We start from the raw sequence: 19,199 nt of genomic DNA, 5'->3' as shown, positions 1-19,199 counted from the left end.
ATTTCAAATCAATTTTTTCCCTAAGTTCATAAAAAGCCATTGCAAGAAGTGGAAATAGCAGCAATTACCCATGGTGCTCTCCAGGGATTAGCATACTTGCATTCTCACAATATGATCCATAGGTAAGTGGCTATACTTTTGCTGTCTCACACACAGGTAATTTATTTTGTTGATTGTATCCCCTTCATCCCAAATTTAATATTTATAAGCAGAGATTTTCTTTTTGTGGGGCCATTGTGCTCCCCAACTGGTGATATATTGAGGTCAAATACTAGCAAGCCATATCTCTTCACATGCACTGCCTCTTGCAGCTGGTGTTCAGAGTTTCTGCAGAATGACTTTGAATCTGCTAAGCTTTTCAATACCTGTTACAGTGCTGAATGTTCCCTGAAGCAGACAGTAGCAGAGAGGGCTTGAGCTCACCTCTGTAGCTTGCTGCAACTGCAAGGCAAAGCTTGCTGGGGCTGGGGAGCACTGACACTTGAAAAATGAGCTTGAGATGAAGCAAGATGTTGAGAAGCACACAGTGCATATGGGATGCAAATGTTCTCTGTGTTACAGTACCTGCTGCATTTTAGCAGGATGAAGGGCTTGAATTGTAACATTATTAGGACTTTTGGAAAAATCTTTATAAAGGACATAGTTGGTTCAGAGAGTTTTGCTTAGCTGTGTGTGGAGCTCTATGAAGCAATGGTAGTCTATCCTATAGATGGTTTTCCTTTTGGAGAGGAATAATACTGACACTTGTGTTCTATAACCAGAGATATCAAGGCAGGAAACATCTTGCTGACAGAGCCAGGACAGGTGAAACTTGCTGACTTTGGGTCTGCTTCCATAGCATCTCCTGCCAACTCATTTGTGGGGACGCCATATTGGTAAGCCAAGAGATTTCCTCATTTCTGGCTTTGTGAAGTAAAAGGATCATTTGGGGGAATATTTAATACACTTAGGCTTTACTGGAACAAGCTCTGTAACCTTCCAGATGTGATTGTGATAAAATGCACTTTGAATAATAAATAATAAAAAGATTAAGCAGTAAGCAGGCTCTGACTGCAAGAAATCATGAATTTGTATTTGTCATTCACAACAAGTAACACAAATATTTTGTTGTTCAGCTTACTCTGATTTTAAGTGGTAGAGGTGGGATTGGATCACCTGTATTGTATTTTACTCACTCCCCTCAGTGGTTTTAGCAATTGCTGGGCAATCTAGTTATTGAAAGAGCTGCAGTGGTTTTTCTTCCATAGGAAATGCCAGGTTCATTGAACAAAACTCTTTGCAGATCCCTTATATGCTTTTGATCTCTTACACCTAATCTGTGGTGTTGAGACTACTGCATGCTACACCAGAACTGACCAGCCAGCTAAACTACTGGAAATGTGGGTGGGCAAGAAAGGGATGATACTCCTAAATGGAGAGCTGGGCAGAGCACAGGACAGCATCACACAGCCTCTCTGCAGGCCTCTACTAGTGTGGGTGGGTGTCCTTTGTTCCCAGGATCCCCATGTTCATGCCTGGTACCCTGGGGAATGATTGGTTTATGGTAGCTGAAATCAGTGAAGCAGACAGTTTCATTGAGGTACTGATGGTGATAATGTGTTCCATCATCCAGAATTTTATGAGCACACATTTCCTATTTTAGGATGGCCCCAGAAGTGATTTTAGCCATGGATGAAGGGCAGTACGATGGCAAAGTAGATGTTTGGTCTCTTGGAATTACCTGTATTGAGTTAGGTAAGTTATTTTCTTTGAGAAATTACAAAATATCATCATTTAATACCTGGAACTTACACAGCTGAATCACAGTGCAGAAGATCTTTGCTTCCTTCCTTGTCCTTGATTTTAGAGAAAAGAGCTAAGTGTGCTCTCTGAAATTCAAGAGCAAGTCTCTAATTTGATATTTATTGAACTGATGTTTTCATTACCCGAAGAGAAAGAGTTATAGAGACACAGAAAATAGCCTAGCTCTGCCACTGAAGGTGTTCATGTTCTGTGGGAGAGGCAGTTAACTTTGGAACTGAAGAACAACCTATTTGCTGAGCAGCTTTAGAAATAAACCATTCAAAGTACTGGTGTGAAAACATATTTAGTGATACAAGTTGATATGGTTTGCATATCATATATGAGATATATCACATATGAGAATGTGAGATAGCCTTAACAAGTTCTGCAATAATGAAGTTTTGGATAAGTGGACAGCTTCAGAGCTTTATTCAGTGTCACTTGGGAATAGTGGTGTCACTTGGGAATAGATTTGGCTGGGAAAAAAGTCTCTTTAAAAAAATGTTAAAGAAAAATCTGTGGAGCAATCCAGTTTTGAGTTAGTAACCTCTAAATCATACTCCGAAGAAATGATGGCATTGCCATTAGAACAGACTCCTTTAAAGCAGAATGCCAATTTAAAAGGGCTCTGTTAGCATGGCATTCTATTTATATTGAACATGTAATTTTTTCTGGCAAGAGAAATCCCCTCCCTGAAGCACACCACCATGCACAGCACTGTGCAGACTTCAGTGCAGATCCAGCTCTCTAGAAGCTCTTAGCTGTAAGTTTTTTTCTCCGGATGGTGAGGTTCAGTGCTGCTTGTTGCACCTGAGGCTGTCCTACCATCCTTGTCAGATCTCATTGCTTGTACTCCAACCCAGTCTCAGTGGAGGAGCAGCCCAGCCAGGCAGCAAGAGCTCTCAGGAACACACTAATCCATGTGAACTGCACAGTTTAGCTCAGAATGCTGTCTGGCATTCCAAACTGTCAACTTCATTTTCTTCCAGGACGTGAAATAGATTCTTTCTTCAGAGCAGGGATTTTTTTATTATTATTTTTTGGTTGCCAGTATAAAGAAGTTGAAGGGGTGTGACTGTCATGACAGAGCCCTGCTCGAGTGGAGCAGGGAGTCTTGGCTGGCTGCAGTGCTCCAGGAATGCAGTGAGCTCATGGCCACCACACCCCCGGGTGCCTTCCCGCATGCTGCATTTTTGCAATGTGAAGCGTTAGGCTTCGTCTACAGCTTCTAGCGTGGTGGGAGGTGAGACTAGGTCAGGACAGTAAAGCATTGTAGGCTGGGTCGGTGTGGTTATCTCACTTGGGTTGGTTTGAATGAGCATGAGGAGAAAGCAGAAAAATGAGATGTCTAGTAGTCCTCTCAGGTTGTCGTGTAGTCTTAGAAACGGCCACACTGAGGGCTCACTTGCAGTGTTTACCGAAGATTTCTGTTTTATTCAGGTGAGTTAAGGAAAAAAAACCTGGGGAGAGCAGTCAGTTAAAACAGTTTAAGCAGTCATTTAAATACTTCAATGGATAATCAGCCTGATCCTCAATAGCAGGAACTGGTTATCTGACAGATTAGAGAAGGTAAGGTGCTACCTTTGAGGAAAGGCTTAGCTCTTCAGTTTACTCATTCTGCGGAATTTGTAGGGCTTAGTCCATCCTGTGGTAGTGATGAGTGAACTCTGATCTCTGATACATTGCTTACTGCTACTATTCAACTCCAAATTGAAAAGCAGGCTAAGAAAACTAGCATTATTTTTACTTTGTCTGGGGTTTTGTGTTTGTTTGGTTTGGGGTTTTTGGTTGTTTTGCTGGTTTTTTTTTCAGGAAGGAAAGGTTTTTTTGTTGCATTCTCCCTCATGTGAGAGCGATCTCCTGGCCTGACCAGCTTCTCTGGAATGTTTATGACAAGGCTGAGCTTTATAGGTTTACCCCATAAACATTCTGATGAAGCTTCAGTTTTGTTGTTACAGTGAGATCATCTCCTTCCTCATTAAGCTTTCATGCTGTGTCAGTCTATAAGAGTAACACAAGCTTGAAAGAGAGAGAAGAGCCAAAGAGAATGCAACTCTCAAAATAGTATAAAGAGTTGGCCTGTTGCTGACTTCCTGCCCATGTGCTTAGTCAGTTAAGTGTGATTTGATGGTTCTTGTAACCAGCTTTTTCTTCATCACTGCTGTCCTGCTAGAATTAAATATTTGTTAGCTTTTTAGCAACTGTAGCTTAAAAAAAAAAACAATGGGGGGGAGGGTGATGAAACCAAGAATGCTTAGTGGCTAAACACCAAGTATAGAGCTTACTGTTAGCTTACTCCTATTTTAGTACATTAAAATGAGTCAGAGAACTCAACTATGATAAACCACGTAATTTAAAAGCTTGAGAGGACAAGGCATTTGATCTTCAAAGTGCTTTCATCTTCTGCAATGGTATAGGACATATGCCAACATATCTGTCTGATTGCAGGGTAGGGTTGGTTTGGGGTTCCACGTTCAGGCAACAGTGATTCTGCTGATGTGGTTTTCTTTTTAAAGGGATGTAAAGTGAAGAGGAAAAAAAAAAAAAAAAAAAAAAGAGCAAAGCCATGAGACTATCTCCCTATATAAAAACTATTTTCTTTTGTGTGTAGCGGAAAGGAAGCCTCCTTTGTTTAATATGAACGCAATGAGTGCCTTATATCACATAGCGCAGAATGAATCCCCTACACTACAGTCTAATGAATGGTGAGTATTACTGAGGGAGGAATGTGGCAGGGAATTGCTGTAAATGGAGTGCTTTGTCATGCTGAGTTCTTGAAATGGCTGGATTCCTGTTGGGAGGATGTGAGCTCCAAGGTTCTCATGAGGTTCAGTATACACTTTATATACAAAATTGACCAACTATTAAACGTGCATTTTAGAGCCCAGAACCCAGCAGAAACAGGACATGCTGCTGAAAGCACATAAGGTCCTGTTAAAAAAAAAAAATTCTGTAAACTTTTGAAGCTCCCAGGCTAGCCAAAAGTGTGTTTAGTGTTTTTTAATCACAGACCACACTGTCAGTTCCTGAATCTTGTTTTGTTGAAGCATTGCTTTGCAAGATGGAGACACCGCTTGTGCGGCATCTGTTGCATGAACTTCAGAACAACAAAGCATAGTAGTAACATTTTGTGCCTCAGCAACTCTCTTTTCAAACAGCAAACATGCTAAACTGATTTCAGAAGTTTAAAACTCCCTAACTGTGCTTTTTCTGATCCCTGCACATAGGCCTCTAACAAAATACATTGTGCTATATTTTTTTTCCCTCTACTTTTGAGATTTTTCTGGCTAGGCTCTTTCACACCCTGGTGCTTGACAAAACATTCAAGTCATTTTATGTGTTTGTTTTGGGGTTTTTTTCTGACCGAAGCCCACAATAATTTAATTTACTGAAAAACTGCAGTAGCAAAACCCCCATTACATGATGGCAGGAGTGGGAATAGTGGGAGAGGAAAGAAATAAAACCTATGCAATTGCCTGTGCTGCTGGTTTCAGGGTATAATGCTGCCCTTCTGAAAATCGTGTGCTGAGGAAGAAAAGGCAAAATACAGAATTTTGGCTTACGGAGAGAGAGCTGTTACTAAAGAAGTCATGACTTTTAAGTCTTATTTGGGACAGATTGCACAATAGTGTAGAAGTTGTGTCTGAGGAGCCAAAAGCATCTCAGGAGTTGTGTGTAATACAGTTGAGGATGAAACACCTGTGTACAGGGGTGGGGATAGGGCAGGGACTCTGATTAGACCTCAAAGAGTTTAAGCAATATAGAATTTGACAAGGTTGATGCTCACTCTGAGATATGTGGGTCTCTGCCTTTGTATAGAACTTTCCTTCCTCTTGAATTGCCCCAGATTTTTGCATTCTTAGGCTGAAGCATTTTGTTTGGAAGCTGAGGTTAAAGGGATCTGCCTGCTAACAGCAGTGAGCTTTGTCTTTACTAGGGTTGTCAGAGGCTGTAGTGTGAAGTACTGAGTCTGTGTGGTTCCTCCCCACTCTTTCTACCAGCAGTGCCCAAAGATGAAGTTCTTGATGTTTTAATGAGGTTTGGGCATTATTAAACTGGGTAGTTAACTCAGATGTTTGGGTTTCTTTCACTTTCCTTGCCACAGGTCTGATTATTTTCGAAACTTCGTAGATTCTTGTCTCCAGAAGATCCCTCAAGACAGGCCTACATCAGAGGAGCTTCTGAAGGTTGGCTTGCTTTTCCTTTTTTGTTTTCCACATGATGGTATGAAGAGGCCACTCTTCTCTCTCACCTATCATACCAGATCCTAGTTAATGCTCCCTCTGCCCATTACCCTGAACCCCTTTGAGCTGAGGGTGCTGTGGAGTGCACTGAGCTGCTGGCCTGAGCTTTACTGCCCTTTGTCACGGGCAGTGCCCCAGGTGACTCCCCAAGCCAGCCTTGTTCTCCTCAGAAAAGGACACCCCAGTAAGTGACACTGGATGGCCATCAACTTGTCTAGAGTTTCAGTTTCTTAAGCTCAGTCTATCCTTCCAGTGATTACAATTAATCCTGACAGAGCTGCCATGCATTAGTTAACAAATACCTTTCCTTCCTTCCCTCTTTATTCTATGCTATATATACCCCTAAAGGCTTTTATCCTCTTCCGTCACCTCTGTGCTTTACACATAGAGCTGAAATTCACTATTCTAATGGTGTCCCTAGGGGAAAGGGGGCAGAGGAAAGCAGGTTTTCTTCCCCATACTTTTCCTTGACATGAATAAGCCTCAGCTGGCTACAGGTTTTCTCCTGCTTTAGTTTTTCGGCTGGTTTTTTCCTCTCTCTCCAGTTGTGCTCCTGTATGCTGCAGATACTCAGTTTTCCTGGCTCTAGTCTGGAAACAAAGCCAGTGTGGTAGATTGTTGCAAAAAGCTGACGTGTTCCTAAGTGAGCACAACTTGCACAGAAGTTAGGTGTTAGAGCTGTTTTATTCTGAGCATGACTTTGATGGATTTCCTTTGTGGCACCAGTTGGCATTCTGAATTTTGCTAATTTGTCATTCTCTTTGCAGTGCTCGTGACATTATTTTGGGGGATTTTAATCCTGGCCATATTTGTGCTAAAAAGCAAAATCATTGTCTTTGTTTTTTTTGTCCCCCCAAATATATTACATCACTGGGAAATGGATGCTATTTATGAGGGATTTATCATCACCTTTCTGCATGTTTTTATTTAAATGCTTCTGAGGACTTTACCCTCTTGAAGAGCTGTGTATTCTGAAAGTGAATGCAATTATCCAGTGAAGGTTTCAGTGTGGGTGTGTAGTCCTCCTATTTCAGAATTCCCCAGATTGGTTATATTTTGAGCAAGGCACTGTAATTGAAGAGAACATTGATGGCAATGAAACATTTGTGAATGTATTCCTTCCATATCTGCAGTCTGAAACAGCTGCACACCACTTTGCAGGGACAGGTAGGGAATGTGACACGTTGGAAATGGCAATGCAGTTCTCCTAAGGAACAAAAATGAAGCTAGTGGTGGTGTTAATAATGACTCATGCTTGCATAGCACACTTCATCTGGAGACAGCAAAAGCTGCTTCTGACATACATAGGCAGAACTTGTTTTACCTATTGGCAAAATGCAGCCACCTTTGCAGTGAAATGCAGTGAATGCTGCCAAAAAAAGAGTGGAGCATGGCTGACTGTTGTAGGGCCAGGCTCGAAGGTTCACAGCCTGTTTTATGACTCAGAGCTGTGTGCCACATATTTGATCCTCAAGCTTTTCTAAGCAAGGAAAAGGGTGTTATAGTGAGAATTAGCTGATGAGTTAATTAACATTTGGTTAAAGATGCTTAACCAGTCTAACACCTTTAGCTTTTATGTTATTTGTTGCTCTTCCCCCTCTAAACCGCAAGTAGATAATGTCTCTAAATACCTCAGCCTCCAAAGAAGGCTAGGTTTAAACCAAGCCCATTCTCATGGTACATGGAAATACCATTTCTGGTTGGGTTACATCTTTCCTTTTTGGTTGTTTTGGATGTTTTCCCATCAGAAAACAGTCATTCTGAAATCTGGATTGCGAAGTCTAAAAATAGCGCCCGTGTAAGCTGTGATGGTATTCTCCTGTGCAGGAAGGAGGGCTAATAAACCCAACTAGAGCTCATAATTCCACCTCCAAAACATGTGCACTGGAGGCCTAGGAGGTCACTCACCTGTTTGTGTGTTCTACAGCACATGTTCGTTCTTCGGGAGCGGCCCGAAACAGTGTTAATAGACTTGATTCAGAGAACAAAGGATGCGGTGAGAGAATTGGACAACCTGCAGTATCGGAAAATGAAGAAGCTCCTCTTCCAGGAGGCACACAATGGCCCTGCAGTTGAAACACAGGAGGAGGAGGAGGTGAGAGAAACTTCGGGTTTCATCACCGAACCGGGGAACGACACTCTTTTAAATAACCACGAGTCATGCTGCTAAACGAATGGGGGCTGTTTACACACCTGGCTGGAAACTTGTGTCTTCCTCCCCGTGCTTGGAATAAAGCCACCTCAAGGCACAAGCAAGGACAAACAGGGTAGATGCCTAGTGCTGGCAAGAGGCTGTGCCATGTGTTCATGCTTGAACAGTTAGCTTGCAGTCCTGTAAATCCTAGCTCTCTTTGCCTGCTTATAAGGCTTCATGAGGACTCTTTCAGCCACTGCAGTTAACCTCTATTTGACCATACGTACACAGCCCTTGATAGTCCTCTACTTTTATCTGGAGAATACTGTTCTGAGTCAGAAGACACAGAAATTTGTACCTGGTTGTGGGGGTGTTTTTTGCCTTCCCTCCCTCCCCCTCTGTTTTTTGTGGGGTTTGTTTGGGTATTTTATTTGTGGTTTGGTTTTGTTGTTAGAGTTTTGGGTTGTTTGTTTGCTTTTAAAAAAGGAAAAAGATGTCATGAGGGAAATTAATTTGTTTCATTGGGGTTGCATACTGCAGTCACCATGCAGAAATCAAGACTCTGTATTGCAGCTCTCTCATGTACAGAGGTGCAGGGTCCCAGCACTTAGATGATGCTGATGTCAGAACAGTTTCTGGTGACACGCAGTTGCTGATACATGATAGCATTCAGCTTGTTAACAGGCTCACAGTTGAAAAGAATCTGACATCAGCCAGTTCATCTTGACAAGGTTGATTCTTTCTCTCCCCAGCATCCCACAAGAGAAATGTTTCATGGTAATGCCTGGAGGGAGGGAACTGCCATGACGTGGCAGGTGGATGCCTTTAGATAGGAATGGAATGAACATTTCACTTGGTAATGTCCATAGAAACAACTGTGATGGTTTGGGAGTTTCTTAATAATTCCTTTCTCCTAGGAACAAGATCATGGTGTTGGCAGGACAGGAACAGTGAACAGTGTCGGAAGTAATCAGTCCATTCCTAGTATGTCTATCAGTGCCAGTAGCCAAAGCAGTAGTGTTAACAGTCTTCCAGATGCCTCGGATGATAAGAGCGAGCTGGATATGATGGAGGGGGACCACACCGTGATGTCAAACAGCTCTGTCATTCATTTAAAGCCGGTAAGCGGTGGAGTTTTGCTGGATGGCTTTGAAGGTGTAAAATGGGAGAGGATTGAGCTGGCACCTAAGAGTCAGGTGCTTCCCGTCTGAAGTCATTAGCTCCAGGTTCTTCTAATTATGTGCCCCAGATACATTAACATGCACTGGAAATTTTGGAAGGTTGCTGTAATAATCCTTTATTTCTGTCAATTCTCAAAAATTACTAATTGAAGTGTTTTGAAAGCAGTTTGCTTTACCAGGAGGAGCTGGAATGGGAGGTTGTGAATAGGTTTATTTAGTGGATGCCCTTAATTTGTGGAGCCCTTCTTCATGGGACAAAAGGATGAGAGAGTTACCTGTTTTTACCTCCTGGTTAGTGAATTCTTAAATATAGGACACACAGCAGCAGCTGAAATGTGTTCCTGAAGCACCCAGCTTCCCAGCACTCCATTTGAATATTTGCTTAATGAACAAAGATGCATGGAAAAAAACACAGCACTCTGGCCATGGCAGGCTGTGAAACCACTTCCCCAGCTTTACCCCTAGGTGATGAAGGATAAGCTGGGGAGCATCCCTCCAAGCCATGCAGCTCCTGCTGTGGAGGGGTTATCACACCTTTTCTCAAAGCAGTAGCGTTTCCCTGGCTAATGATAGGTGTGGTTGGAGTGTTTTGTTCTTTGCCCAGATATGCAGCAGACACTCGGGTATTTCCTCGGGGAGTTAATTAGTGTATCATATCTAACTCCTAATCGCTCTGCGATGAATGACAAACTCAAACTAAGAATGTGGAATACACCACGACAAATTTTTCAATTTGCTTTGAGGTATTTCTGTAGTGGGTGTAATGAAAACCTTCCTCTGTCTTTCAGGGTTACAAAGATGCTGTTTTCTTCTTTCAGACTTGATAGCATCTACCTTACAGCTTTTCTGTTTTGTTGCAGTAAATCGTTTAACTCAGTTCTCCATCCTTCATTTCTTTTCCTCATTTTCGGCTTTAATTAGTAATTTTCCTCTTAGTAATAAAACAAATGCACAATGAAGCTTCCAAAAGCAAAGATCCGAGATCAGAGCTCTTGTTGCCAGTCCATTCCTTCATCCAGCTTATTGGCAGGAGGATCTTTCAGGGCTGATGAATGTAAAATGGTTTTTTTCTTCCTTTTTAAATATCTTTCGAACCAGGCCAAAATAAAACTCTTTAGTAACACTTACTCTCTCACGTTAATTATTATTCTCTTATGTTAATATTTGCTGGTAAGGAGGAAGAAAACTACAGAGAGGAATCAGATCCTCGAACAAGGGCATCAGAACCCCAGTCTCCTCCCCAAGTATCCCGCCACAAGTCTCATTATCGCAACCGAGAGCACTTTGCTACTATACGCACAGCATCGCTGGTAGGTTGGGGTTTGTCTGGATGAAGTTGTGTAGGAAGGGATGTCTTTGAATATGGAGCCCTGTGAAACCCCTCAGAGCTTTTAGGATTTCATCAGAGCGTGAGCTGTCCTCGTTGACTGAGATATTATCACTGAAATAGTTTAATGTAAAGTTAATGAAAGCTTCAGCGCAGCACCTGGGCAAATGTAATGTGTGAATATCTGATGATTTCAAAACTAATGTGCTAAGTAGAATGTAGGAAACCATTTATAATAATAAGCTGGCTTTTATGCATTTTCATATGCATATTATGTACATTTGTGTGTGTGTGTGTGTGTGTCTATGCACCCTCATGGCAGTGGGCTAAAAAAAACCCATTATGTAGTACCAGCTTTCTAACAATTGTAGAGTTTTTCTGCTGGAGCCCATGTGAGCTTATCTTCTACAGCAGAATTCAGTTTTTAATCTGCCCTGCTGCCATTAGGATGTGTGCTTTTTCTTTGCAACAGAATCATATTTCTGTACTGAATAGTTTTTCTTTTGTGGTTTGAAGACTGCCAAAAAGCAGATTAAGAGGCATTAACTTCCTTTGGCCCGATGTGGTTATCTTCCTAGGTGACAAGGCAAATGCAGGAACATGAACAGGACTCTGAACTCCGAGAGCAGATGTCTGGCTATAAACGCATGAGACGGCAACACCAGAAGCAGCTGATGGCATTAGAGAATAAACTGAAGGCAGAGATGGATGAGCATCGCCTCAGGTTGGACAAAGATCTGGAAACCCAGCGTAACAATTTTGCTGCAGAAATGGAAAAGCTAATTAAAAAGCACCAAGCAGCCATGGAAAAAGAGGTAGGAGATTATTATGGTTTAGCAGTCCAGGCTGTATTTGTTAATTACATTGAATTGTCCACTACGTTGTAGCCTCTTACATGACTGGCTAATTGCTAGTTAGAAGAAGGCTAATAGATACCTCCTTACATTAAGGGCTTTACGTAACTAGAGGAAAAGTATGTCCATGGTCACAGTGTGTTGTACTAAATGGTAGTAAGTGACCCCAGAAAAACTGCTGTAAAGGTTTTCCTTTCTTTTGCTGTGGATATGCTGTCAATAACTGCCATCAAGTGTTATGAAGGCAGATTAGCCTGCAAGATGCCAGCTACACTTAAATATTCACCATCTAGTTGCTTATGGATATGGGGGGGTTGTGCTTTTAAATAATAGATAACAAAGTGGTGCCGCCTACAGCAACTATTATTGATTCTTTGTTCACCTGGGATCTCGCTGTGGAGGGCTAAGGAGATGGTTTATCATGAGGTGTGACTTTGTCAGGCAAGAATAGCTGAACAATAGGGCTGAGGAAATGAGGTGCTGAAAAAGGCTTTCTTCTGGGTGCATTGGTGGTGGGGGTGGGATGAAAAGAGTGTGAGGGCAAGCTCCTGAGACTCGCCCTCATTCAGAGTGATGGTGAGCATCATGGTGACTGTACCATCAGTTCCCAGTCTTGGGGCTGAAATGGAGCATCAGCTGTAACCCACTGGGACTCAAACTGATTTGCTGCTGGATTTGCTGTAGGCTAAAGTGATGGCCAATGAAGAAAAGAAGTTTCAACAGCATATTCAGGCCCAGCAGAAAAAAGAATTGAACAGTTTCCTGGAGTCCCAGAAGAGAGAATATAAACTCCGTAAAGAGCAGCTGAAAGAGGTAACCTACCTGGTAATGAGAGGTGTGAATGCAGTACAGTGTACAAGAACAGGGTGAGAGAGCTGAAGTAGAAGTGCCACTGTGCAGAAGAGATCTTGTGCTGGACTGCAGCAGGTTCTGCACTTCATGAGCAGAGTCCTGTCCATACTGTATTTGTTTCATGTCTTTAATCTTAGAGAGTTTATTTATGTATTGGCACCTGTAAGTTTAGCTTGCAAAAATACAAGCTTCTCCATTCTTCACTCTTGCTTTTTAGCCAGAAACATGCAAATTTGGCAGTCCTAAAGAATGAAACCACATGAATTTAAGGCAGGTCATGAGCATTTTTCTCATACCTTGTTGCTGGAGGGACTGACCATGTACTCCAGCAGCCTAGTGAGGTCTCCTCACTTAAATGATATTTCTGTAGCTGCAGCAAGGATGACCTGCAGATGCATTTTAAAGGAAAATAGCTGTAAACCACTAATTTTACTGGAGAAAGCTGTGTAATAATTTAATAATCACTGTGTTGTAGTGAAAATCATGACCTTTGTGAAATGCAGAGCAACTGTAGAACCAAACTTCCTGATTCTTTGTGTAGAGTAGCTGAAACTGTAAGCACTATAAATAATTATTTTATTTTTTAAAAAGAATCATTTAGTGCTCAACCATCAACTTGCATGATACAGCTTTGGAACTTGCTCCAAAGGGGAATATTCCCAAATAACAGACATTTCCCAGGAGAAAACAAGGCTGAAGAGCAGCAGAGCCAAGAAAGATCTAACAAACTATAGTAGCGTGGGCTCTTTGTGACCACATGAAATCTTGTCCTAAGTGAGCAGTAGATCACACAGCACCAAGGCTGAAATACAGAGGAGTTCTGTCTCTGGCTGAAGTTGAACAGTGTCACAATGAGTCCAGTCACTATATGGGCATCTCTGGTCTGCAGTTCAAGCATGCAGTCTTTTGCCAAAGATACTTCAAGCTCTGTATTGGATTTAACACAAACATGGAAACTGTGACCTTAAATTGCACCTTTGAACTTTTCTTTTTTTTTTTTCCATATTGTTTTTCTAAGTTAGGGTATCTGAGTGAGTGGCTCTGCCTTAATGAGTTACTCATAAAATGTGTAAGTGTTTGGACCAAGCAAGACACAGAATTTTTCAGATGTTTCATGTGGCTGGAGTTTTGTTTGAACAACAGGATGACAGCACTTCCCTTTTTTTCTCAGTCCTTTGGGAGCCTGTAAAAACATGTGCCAGGACCTCCAAATGTCTTTGTTTTCAGTGGCAAAGCCTCATTTGTATGTTTTAAGCTAATCTATATGTCTGGCAGCTGTGGATGTGAACCAGCATTTTGGCCACTTAAAATGGCCAACGTGAGAAAAAAAAGAAGAAAGTAAGTTGTAGTTACATTTTTCTCCACTGTGAATTCTCTCCTGGTGTTCCCCTGCACAGGTGGTGTGATGCATTTTGCAGGGGCTGGCCTGGTACTGGCCATGAGAAGACAAGGTGAACATCTTTGAAACCTGGTTTATTAGGCAGGTCCGTTCAGTTGTTCAGGGCCAAGGAACTTAATGTGACTGTTCCTCATTTAATTACTTTGCTGTTATCAGGAGCTGAATGAAAACCAGAGCACTCCAAAGAAGGAGAAGCAGGAGTGGCTCTCTAAGCAGAAGGAGAACATCCAGCATTTCCAGGCAGAGGAAGAAGCCAACTTACTGAGGCGTCAGAGGCAGTACTTGGAGCTGGAGTGTCGCCGCTTTAAAAGACGGATGCTCCTTGGCCGCCATAATCTGGAGCAGGACCTGGTTCGAGAGGTAAGAGATGAGACCTGGAATCACCTGTGTGAAATGAATCTCCCAGGAGCACCTGCAATCCGACTCCAACCTTACTGAAGTAGCAGTTACCACATCTAAAGTATTTTGGTAAAGTGATGGTTCCATATGTTTTGTGGTGCCATCTGGTAATCCCTAAGGCGTTTAGGCAGTCATGTAGAATCAGATGTGCAAGTTGGTGCCCTATTGTTGGAGAACCATTTGATCAACAGACACAACAGTTACAGTCCCTTCCAGAAAATGCTTACTGTGGATCCTGTTGGGCATCTAGAACAGGAAGAAGAAAAGTGAAATGAGGAAGGAAAAGTCACCGGTGGTGCTGCTGTCTGCTTCTGATAAGACATAGAAAGAAACTCTGTGCTCTGTCCTCAGATGCCTTGGAGAAAGAGAAATGTCCTTGCGAACCAAGTGAAACATCATGTTGGGAATGGAAACCCAAGTAAGTACAAAGACTCTAATAATTCCCTCTGTCCTCCTGTTAGGAGTTAAACAAAAGGCAGACACAGAAGGACCTGGAGCACGCCATGCTGCTGCGTCAGCACGAGTCCATGCAGGAGCTGGAGTTCCGCCATCTCAGTACCATCCAGAAGATGCGCTGTGAGCTGATCCGACTGCAGCACCAGACCGAGCTCACCAACCAGCTGGAGTACAACAAGCGCCGCGAGCGGGAGCTGAGGCGTAAGCACGTCATGGAAGTCCGGCAGCAGCCCAAGAGCCTGAAGGTACTAAGTGATGGAGGAGCTCTGGGCACGAGCTGCTGGTGGTGGTGGTGGAAGAGTGGTGCGTTACAGCTCACTTCTCACTTGTGGTGTGTGCTGGTCCAAGGTCTTCTGAAGGTCGTTCATTTGAAGAGGTGGCTCATTCTGTCATGAGCTCAGGTAGCTGCCAGGGTGCAGCTGCAGCCCTACAAGCACCATAGCTGTGAACCATAGCCGTGGTGATCAGGGCTGCAGGGTGTTTTAGGCAGGCCAGAGCGGCACAGGTCCGTCATTTTGTATCAACAGTTCTTTGCTTTTTACAGAAGTTCTTTACTATGAGGGTGGTGAGACACTAAAACAGGTTGCCCAGAGAAGCTGTGGATGCCTCATCCCTGAAAGTGTTTAAGACACTACTGGATGAGGCTTTTGAGCAACCTGGCCTACTGAGAGGTGTCCCTGCCCATGGCAGAGGGGTTAGAACTAGATGATCTTTAAGGTCCCTTCCAACTCAAACCATTCTGTGATTTTCTTTTAAATCTGTTCTCAGCAGCATGCCTGCCTTTTTGTGGTGATTTAAAATATACTTAATCTTTGCAGTGTCCTTTTTTTCCCCTCCTCCACCATTTTCTGGTCCTTTTCTCCCCCTATATACAAGAATAAACCCTATTTTTTCTGTAATGAAGCAATGTCATTTAAAAAAACAAACAAACCAAAAAAGATTCACGTTGCTTTGTGCATCATAATGTACTGCTCTGTCAGTCTTGGCTAGCTCACCTTGTTATTGCTTTTATTTTAAGGCTGGTATGTAGCAAGCATGGGGGCAATAGCCAACTGCAGTGTCCTCAGGAAGCTCCTAGCACTGACCTTTGCTGTGTGGTTCTCTCATGGGTTTCTCATGCTGCCCTTGTAACTGCTGTGGTGGCTGACCAGAACTATAGGGCCTCTGTAATTGAGGCTCTTAGTGTTTTCATTGGGAGCCTTTGCTTCATCCAGAGAAGTCCAGTGGTTTATTCTGAAGTGTCTGACAAGAGAGGATAAGGCCTTTCACAAAGCTGCCTGGTACATTTCCTTTAAGGAGACAGAGTTCTTCTCTCCACCCAGTCTTCAGCTGTGCCAGTAACAAAATGAGTGTGTGGCATACTGAGCATGGGGTTTCTTTGTTGTTCTAGGTCTTTCCTCTTTGTGATATTTCCTATCTGACTTAGTTTTTGCCACCTGCAAGTGATCTTCTTACAGAGGAAATAACTGACTTGACAACAGAACTTCAGCAAATAAAAACTCAACACTGGATTTATCAATATTAGAATAATATTAAATGGTATAAACCTGGCTTGTGAGAACAAGGGACCATCTGATGGCTGTTGAGGATCTCCAAGGATATAGTGTATAAATAGCTGATGACTTCACAGGGAAGCTGCACTGCACTCTGAGCTGCATAAAACTGAGGCAGCTGTATTAGGTTGATCCTTCTGAGATTAGCATGAATGAGTTCTGCCTCCCCGAGGTGCAAACAGGAGTGGGCAGTGTGTTCCTCCTCGTTCCCTGCTGGCGGTCAGGACAGCGGGATCCACAGACTCTCTCGGTTGCAGAGGCTTGGATGGACTCTTCGACCCCTTTCCTTCTGCAGTGGGGTCAGGGCAGGAGTGTTCTGCAGGGAGCATGGAAAGCTTGCACTTTCTTTGCATGGCTGTTCTGCGATTAGTGAAGGATTTCAGGCTTGAGCTGTCAATCCAGCACCTTTGCGTACACACAGTGCTAATCATGCAGCCTGCTGGACAGCCGTTGGGTTTGTAGCACAATCCCCCATTTGTCAAGGCTGCTCCCTGGTATTAACTCTTCTCTAGCTTCTGTGTAATGCAAGCAAGTATTCTTAATTGAATAGATAATTTGCCTTTTTGTTCAGTTTCTCTCTCCAGCAACGTTTTCCCTCGAGGGCATGTGTTTCAGGCTTTCCCTTTGTTACTTAGTAGAGGTCCTTTGTCCTCAAAGCAGGTTTTTTAACGGTCAGTGTCTGTTGTCACTATTACAGCACCAGAAGGACTGATAACTAGAATTCACCCTTCAGTGAAAACGGCTCTGTTATTATTTCAAGTGTGTTAATTGTGATGCAAATACCCTCTTGCTGGTATTTCACAATACTAGGTCAAAATGATCTTGTCAGGAGTCTGACTGGAAATCTTACCCCTCCCTTCTGTTTCCTGTTGTTGAAGCCTTTGGATTGGAAGCCTGTAAACAGAGTCTGATGTCCAAGCAAGACTTCACAGAAAGTGAGGACAAAATAGATTGCCGGTGTTTTGCTGTGACCAGGTCCTGACAGGAATGTGTAACCTGCTGACACTTGCTTTAAGGGCAGGGAGAAACAATCTTAGAGGTTTCCTGAAGGGAAATATCTCCTTGTGAATTTAGAAAGGGTAAAAGTGATGTATTCCTCTCCACGACACATGTTTTGGCTTGAATGGAACCCATCCTTGTCCTGGTTTCTGCATCAGGTTGGCAAAGTGGAATTGTCAGTTTATGCAGCAAAACACACTGATGGCTGAACTGGGCTGGGGACATTGTCTGATCCCACTGCATCTTTTAGGTAGCTGCAAGTGCTTGCCACTTACCCTGCTGAGCCTTGAGCTTGTGCCAGGAGCTGACTGGAGATATGCACGTGTATCTGCTTGCGGCTTCCCAGGGCTCTTCCAGCTTAATAAAGGAACAGGAATCTGATCCCCATGCACTGTTCCTGCTCCCAGAGCTTCAGGATTTGACCATGATGGCTGACAGTGGGAATGACCCATAGAGTATACTGACTGCCCTGATGGGTGGGGTCTTTGGTTGTTAGTTTCTTATTGTGAAGAACTCGACTACCTGTCAGTTAACCAGCATCACTCATCACTTGTGGAGTTTGCTTAGTTAGAAGTATGCCTGCCAGCCCAGCTGTTGGTAGATGTTAACCCTCACAAGCTGCTCTGAAGGCAGCAGTTAAGGCAGGTCAAAGAAAAAAAGAGAATTATTTTCCTCAAGGTTTGGTCCAGGTGCCTTTTCCAGAATTGATGTCTCCGAGCCCTGTGTGCAGTCAGAAAGCTGTGTCTCTAAACAATACAGAGATCCTAGCAAATGCAAAGACTCAAGTCTCCAGTAGGCCTCCCTCAGAAGGGGGAAATTTGCCAGCCTAGCACAGTGCTGATGTTGCTTGTGACATACCTCTTCAAGAATCTAATCTTTCCCAACCATCCAACCAGTTTTTAGTATCATTATGAAAGCCAGGCTCTTACTATCGAGGGTTAGAATGCATCTTATCTTCATCAAACCCTCAGTGGAAAAAGCATTGTTCTTTTTCCCTGTCCCTTCCCATGCACCAGATCTGCTTCTTTCCATAACATGAAGTGCCGTTCATATGTGTGCGCCATACAAGCACAGCCATGTGTAAGTATGGCTTTTGGTGCTAATAAATATTGGTCCTGTCCCTCAAGAACTTTTCTTGAAAAGCAACACCCAGGACTGGATCCAGTCCAGTGACAAATGTGAGGCTCTTTGTGCAGAGACAGCTGTATTTAGGCTGGAGCTTTGTTATAAAAGTGTCTGTATTGTAATTGTTTTGCGCAGTGGCAGTGTCAAAGCAGCTGCAGCAGCAGTCATTGCCTCTTGTGTATTTTGCTTCCCTCCTTGCACTGTAGATGTTAATATACATTTGTGGATTCTTGAACTCATATCCTTAATGTAATCCCAAATATCCATTTGAATGGATATTTCTCCCATTTGAAACATGCTGGTTTTTTCTTTGTTTGTGTCCCCTCCATCTTTCCAGTCAAAAGAACTACAGATAAAGAAGCAGTTTCAGGATACATGCAAGATCCAAACCAGACAGTACAAAGCACTGAGAAACCATCTGCTGGAGACCACGCCAAAGAGTGAACATAAAGCTGTCCTCAAACGGCTCAAGGAGGAGCAGACCCGGAAGCTGGCTATCCTGGCTGAGCAGTATGATCACAGCATTAATGAAATGCTCTCTACACAAGCTGTGAGTCGCCTCCGAGGGACCCAGGGTTCCTCAGCCAAATAGGGATGTTTGCATTTTAACTGATCTGTATCCTGACAGCAGGCTGGCTGCTTCCTTGCTACATGCACCATGCCCTGCACAGTCATTCCTCTGTGTTCAAAAAGCAGCTTTCAAATGCAGAGGAAAGAGGTATTACCCCCTTCAGGCAGGTGGAAGTTGAAGCTGCTGTTGCAGAGATGCAAAGCGATGCATCTGTGTGGCCAGAGGTCTGCTTTTGCATGAGGTTTGACAACATAAACATCCCTGTTAGAGCACTGTCAAATAATGTGCAGCTTGCTGGCTGAAGTCATTTAGGTTTTGATTTG

At 43.1% G+C, this 19,199-nt stretch overlaps 1 protein-coding gene across 2 annotated transcripts in view; it reads left to right on the top strand.

Annotated features, from left to right (window-relative positions):
* Positions 1-19,199, top strand: part of TAOK1 (TAO kinase 1) — a 66,675-nt gene that overhangs the window by 42,103 nt on the left and 5,373 nt on the right. Inside the window, exons 6-18 of one of the 2 annotated variants that reach the window (XM_054167077.1) lie at positions 26-122; positions 762-875; positions 1,643-1,734; positions 4,394-4,487; positions 5,888-5,969; positions 7,954-8,121; positions 9,078-9,281; positions 10,517-10,651; positions 11,247-11,483; positions 12,207-12,335; positions 13,930-14,133; positions 14,634-14,873; positions 18,643-18,855. In XM_054167077.1, the coding sequence (XP_054023052.1) occupies positions 26-122; positions 762-875; positions 1,643-1,734; positions 4,394-4,487; positions 5,888-5,969; positions 7,954-8,121; positions 9,078-9,281; positions 10,517-10,651; positions 11,247-11,483; positions 12,207-12,335; positions 13,930-14,133; positions 14,634-14,873; positions 18,643-18,855 (2,009 nt within the window). The remainder of the gene's footprint in view (positions 1-25; positions 123-761; positions 876-1,642; positions 1,735-4,393; positions 4,488-5,887; positions 5,970-7,953; positions 8,122-9,077; positions 9,282-10,516; positions 10,652-11,246; positions 11,484-12,206; positions 12,336-13,929; positions 14,134-14,633; positions 14,874-18,642; positions 18,856-19,199) is intronic. The other variant, XM_054167078.1, reaches the window with a different exon arrangement.

Source organism: Dryobates pubescens, chromosome 13 (assembly GCF_014839835.1).
Source record: "Dryobates pubescens isolate bDryPub1 chromosome 13, bDryPub1.pri, whole genome shotgun sequence".
In the NCBI taxonomy this organism is placed as follows: domain Eukaryota; kingdom Metazoa; phylum Chordata; class Aves; order Piciformes; family Picidae; genus Dryobates; species Dryobates pubescens.
This window is presented reverse-complemented; position numbering and strand designations above follow the sequence as displayed.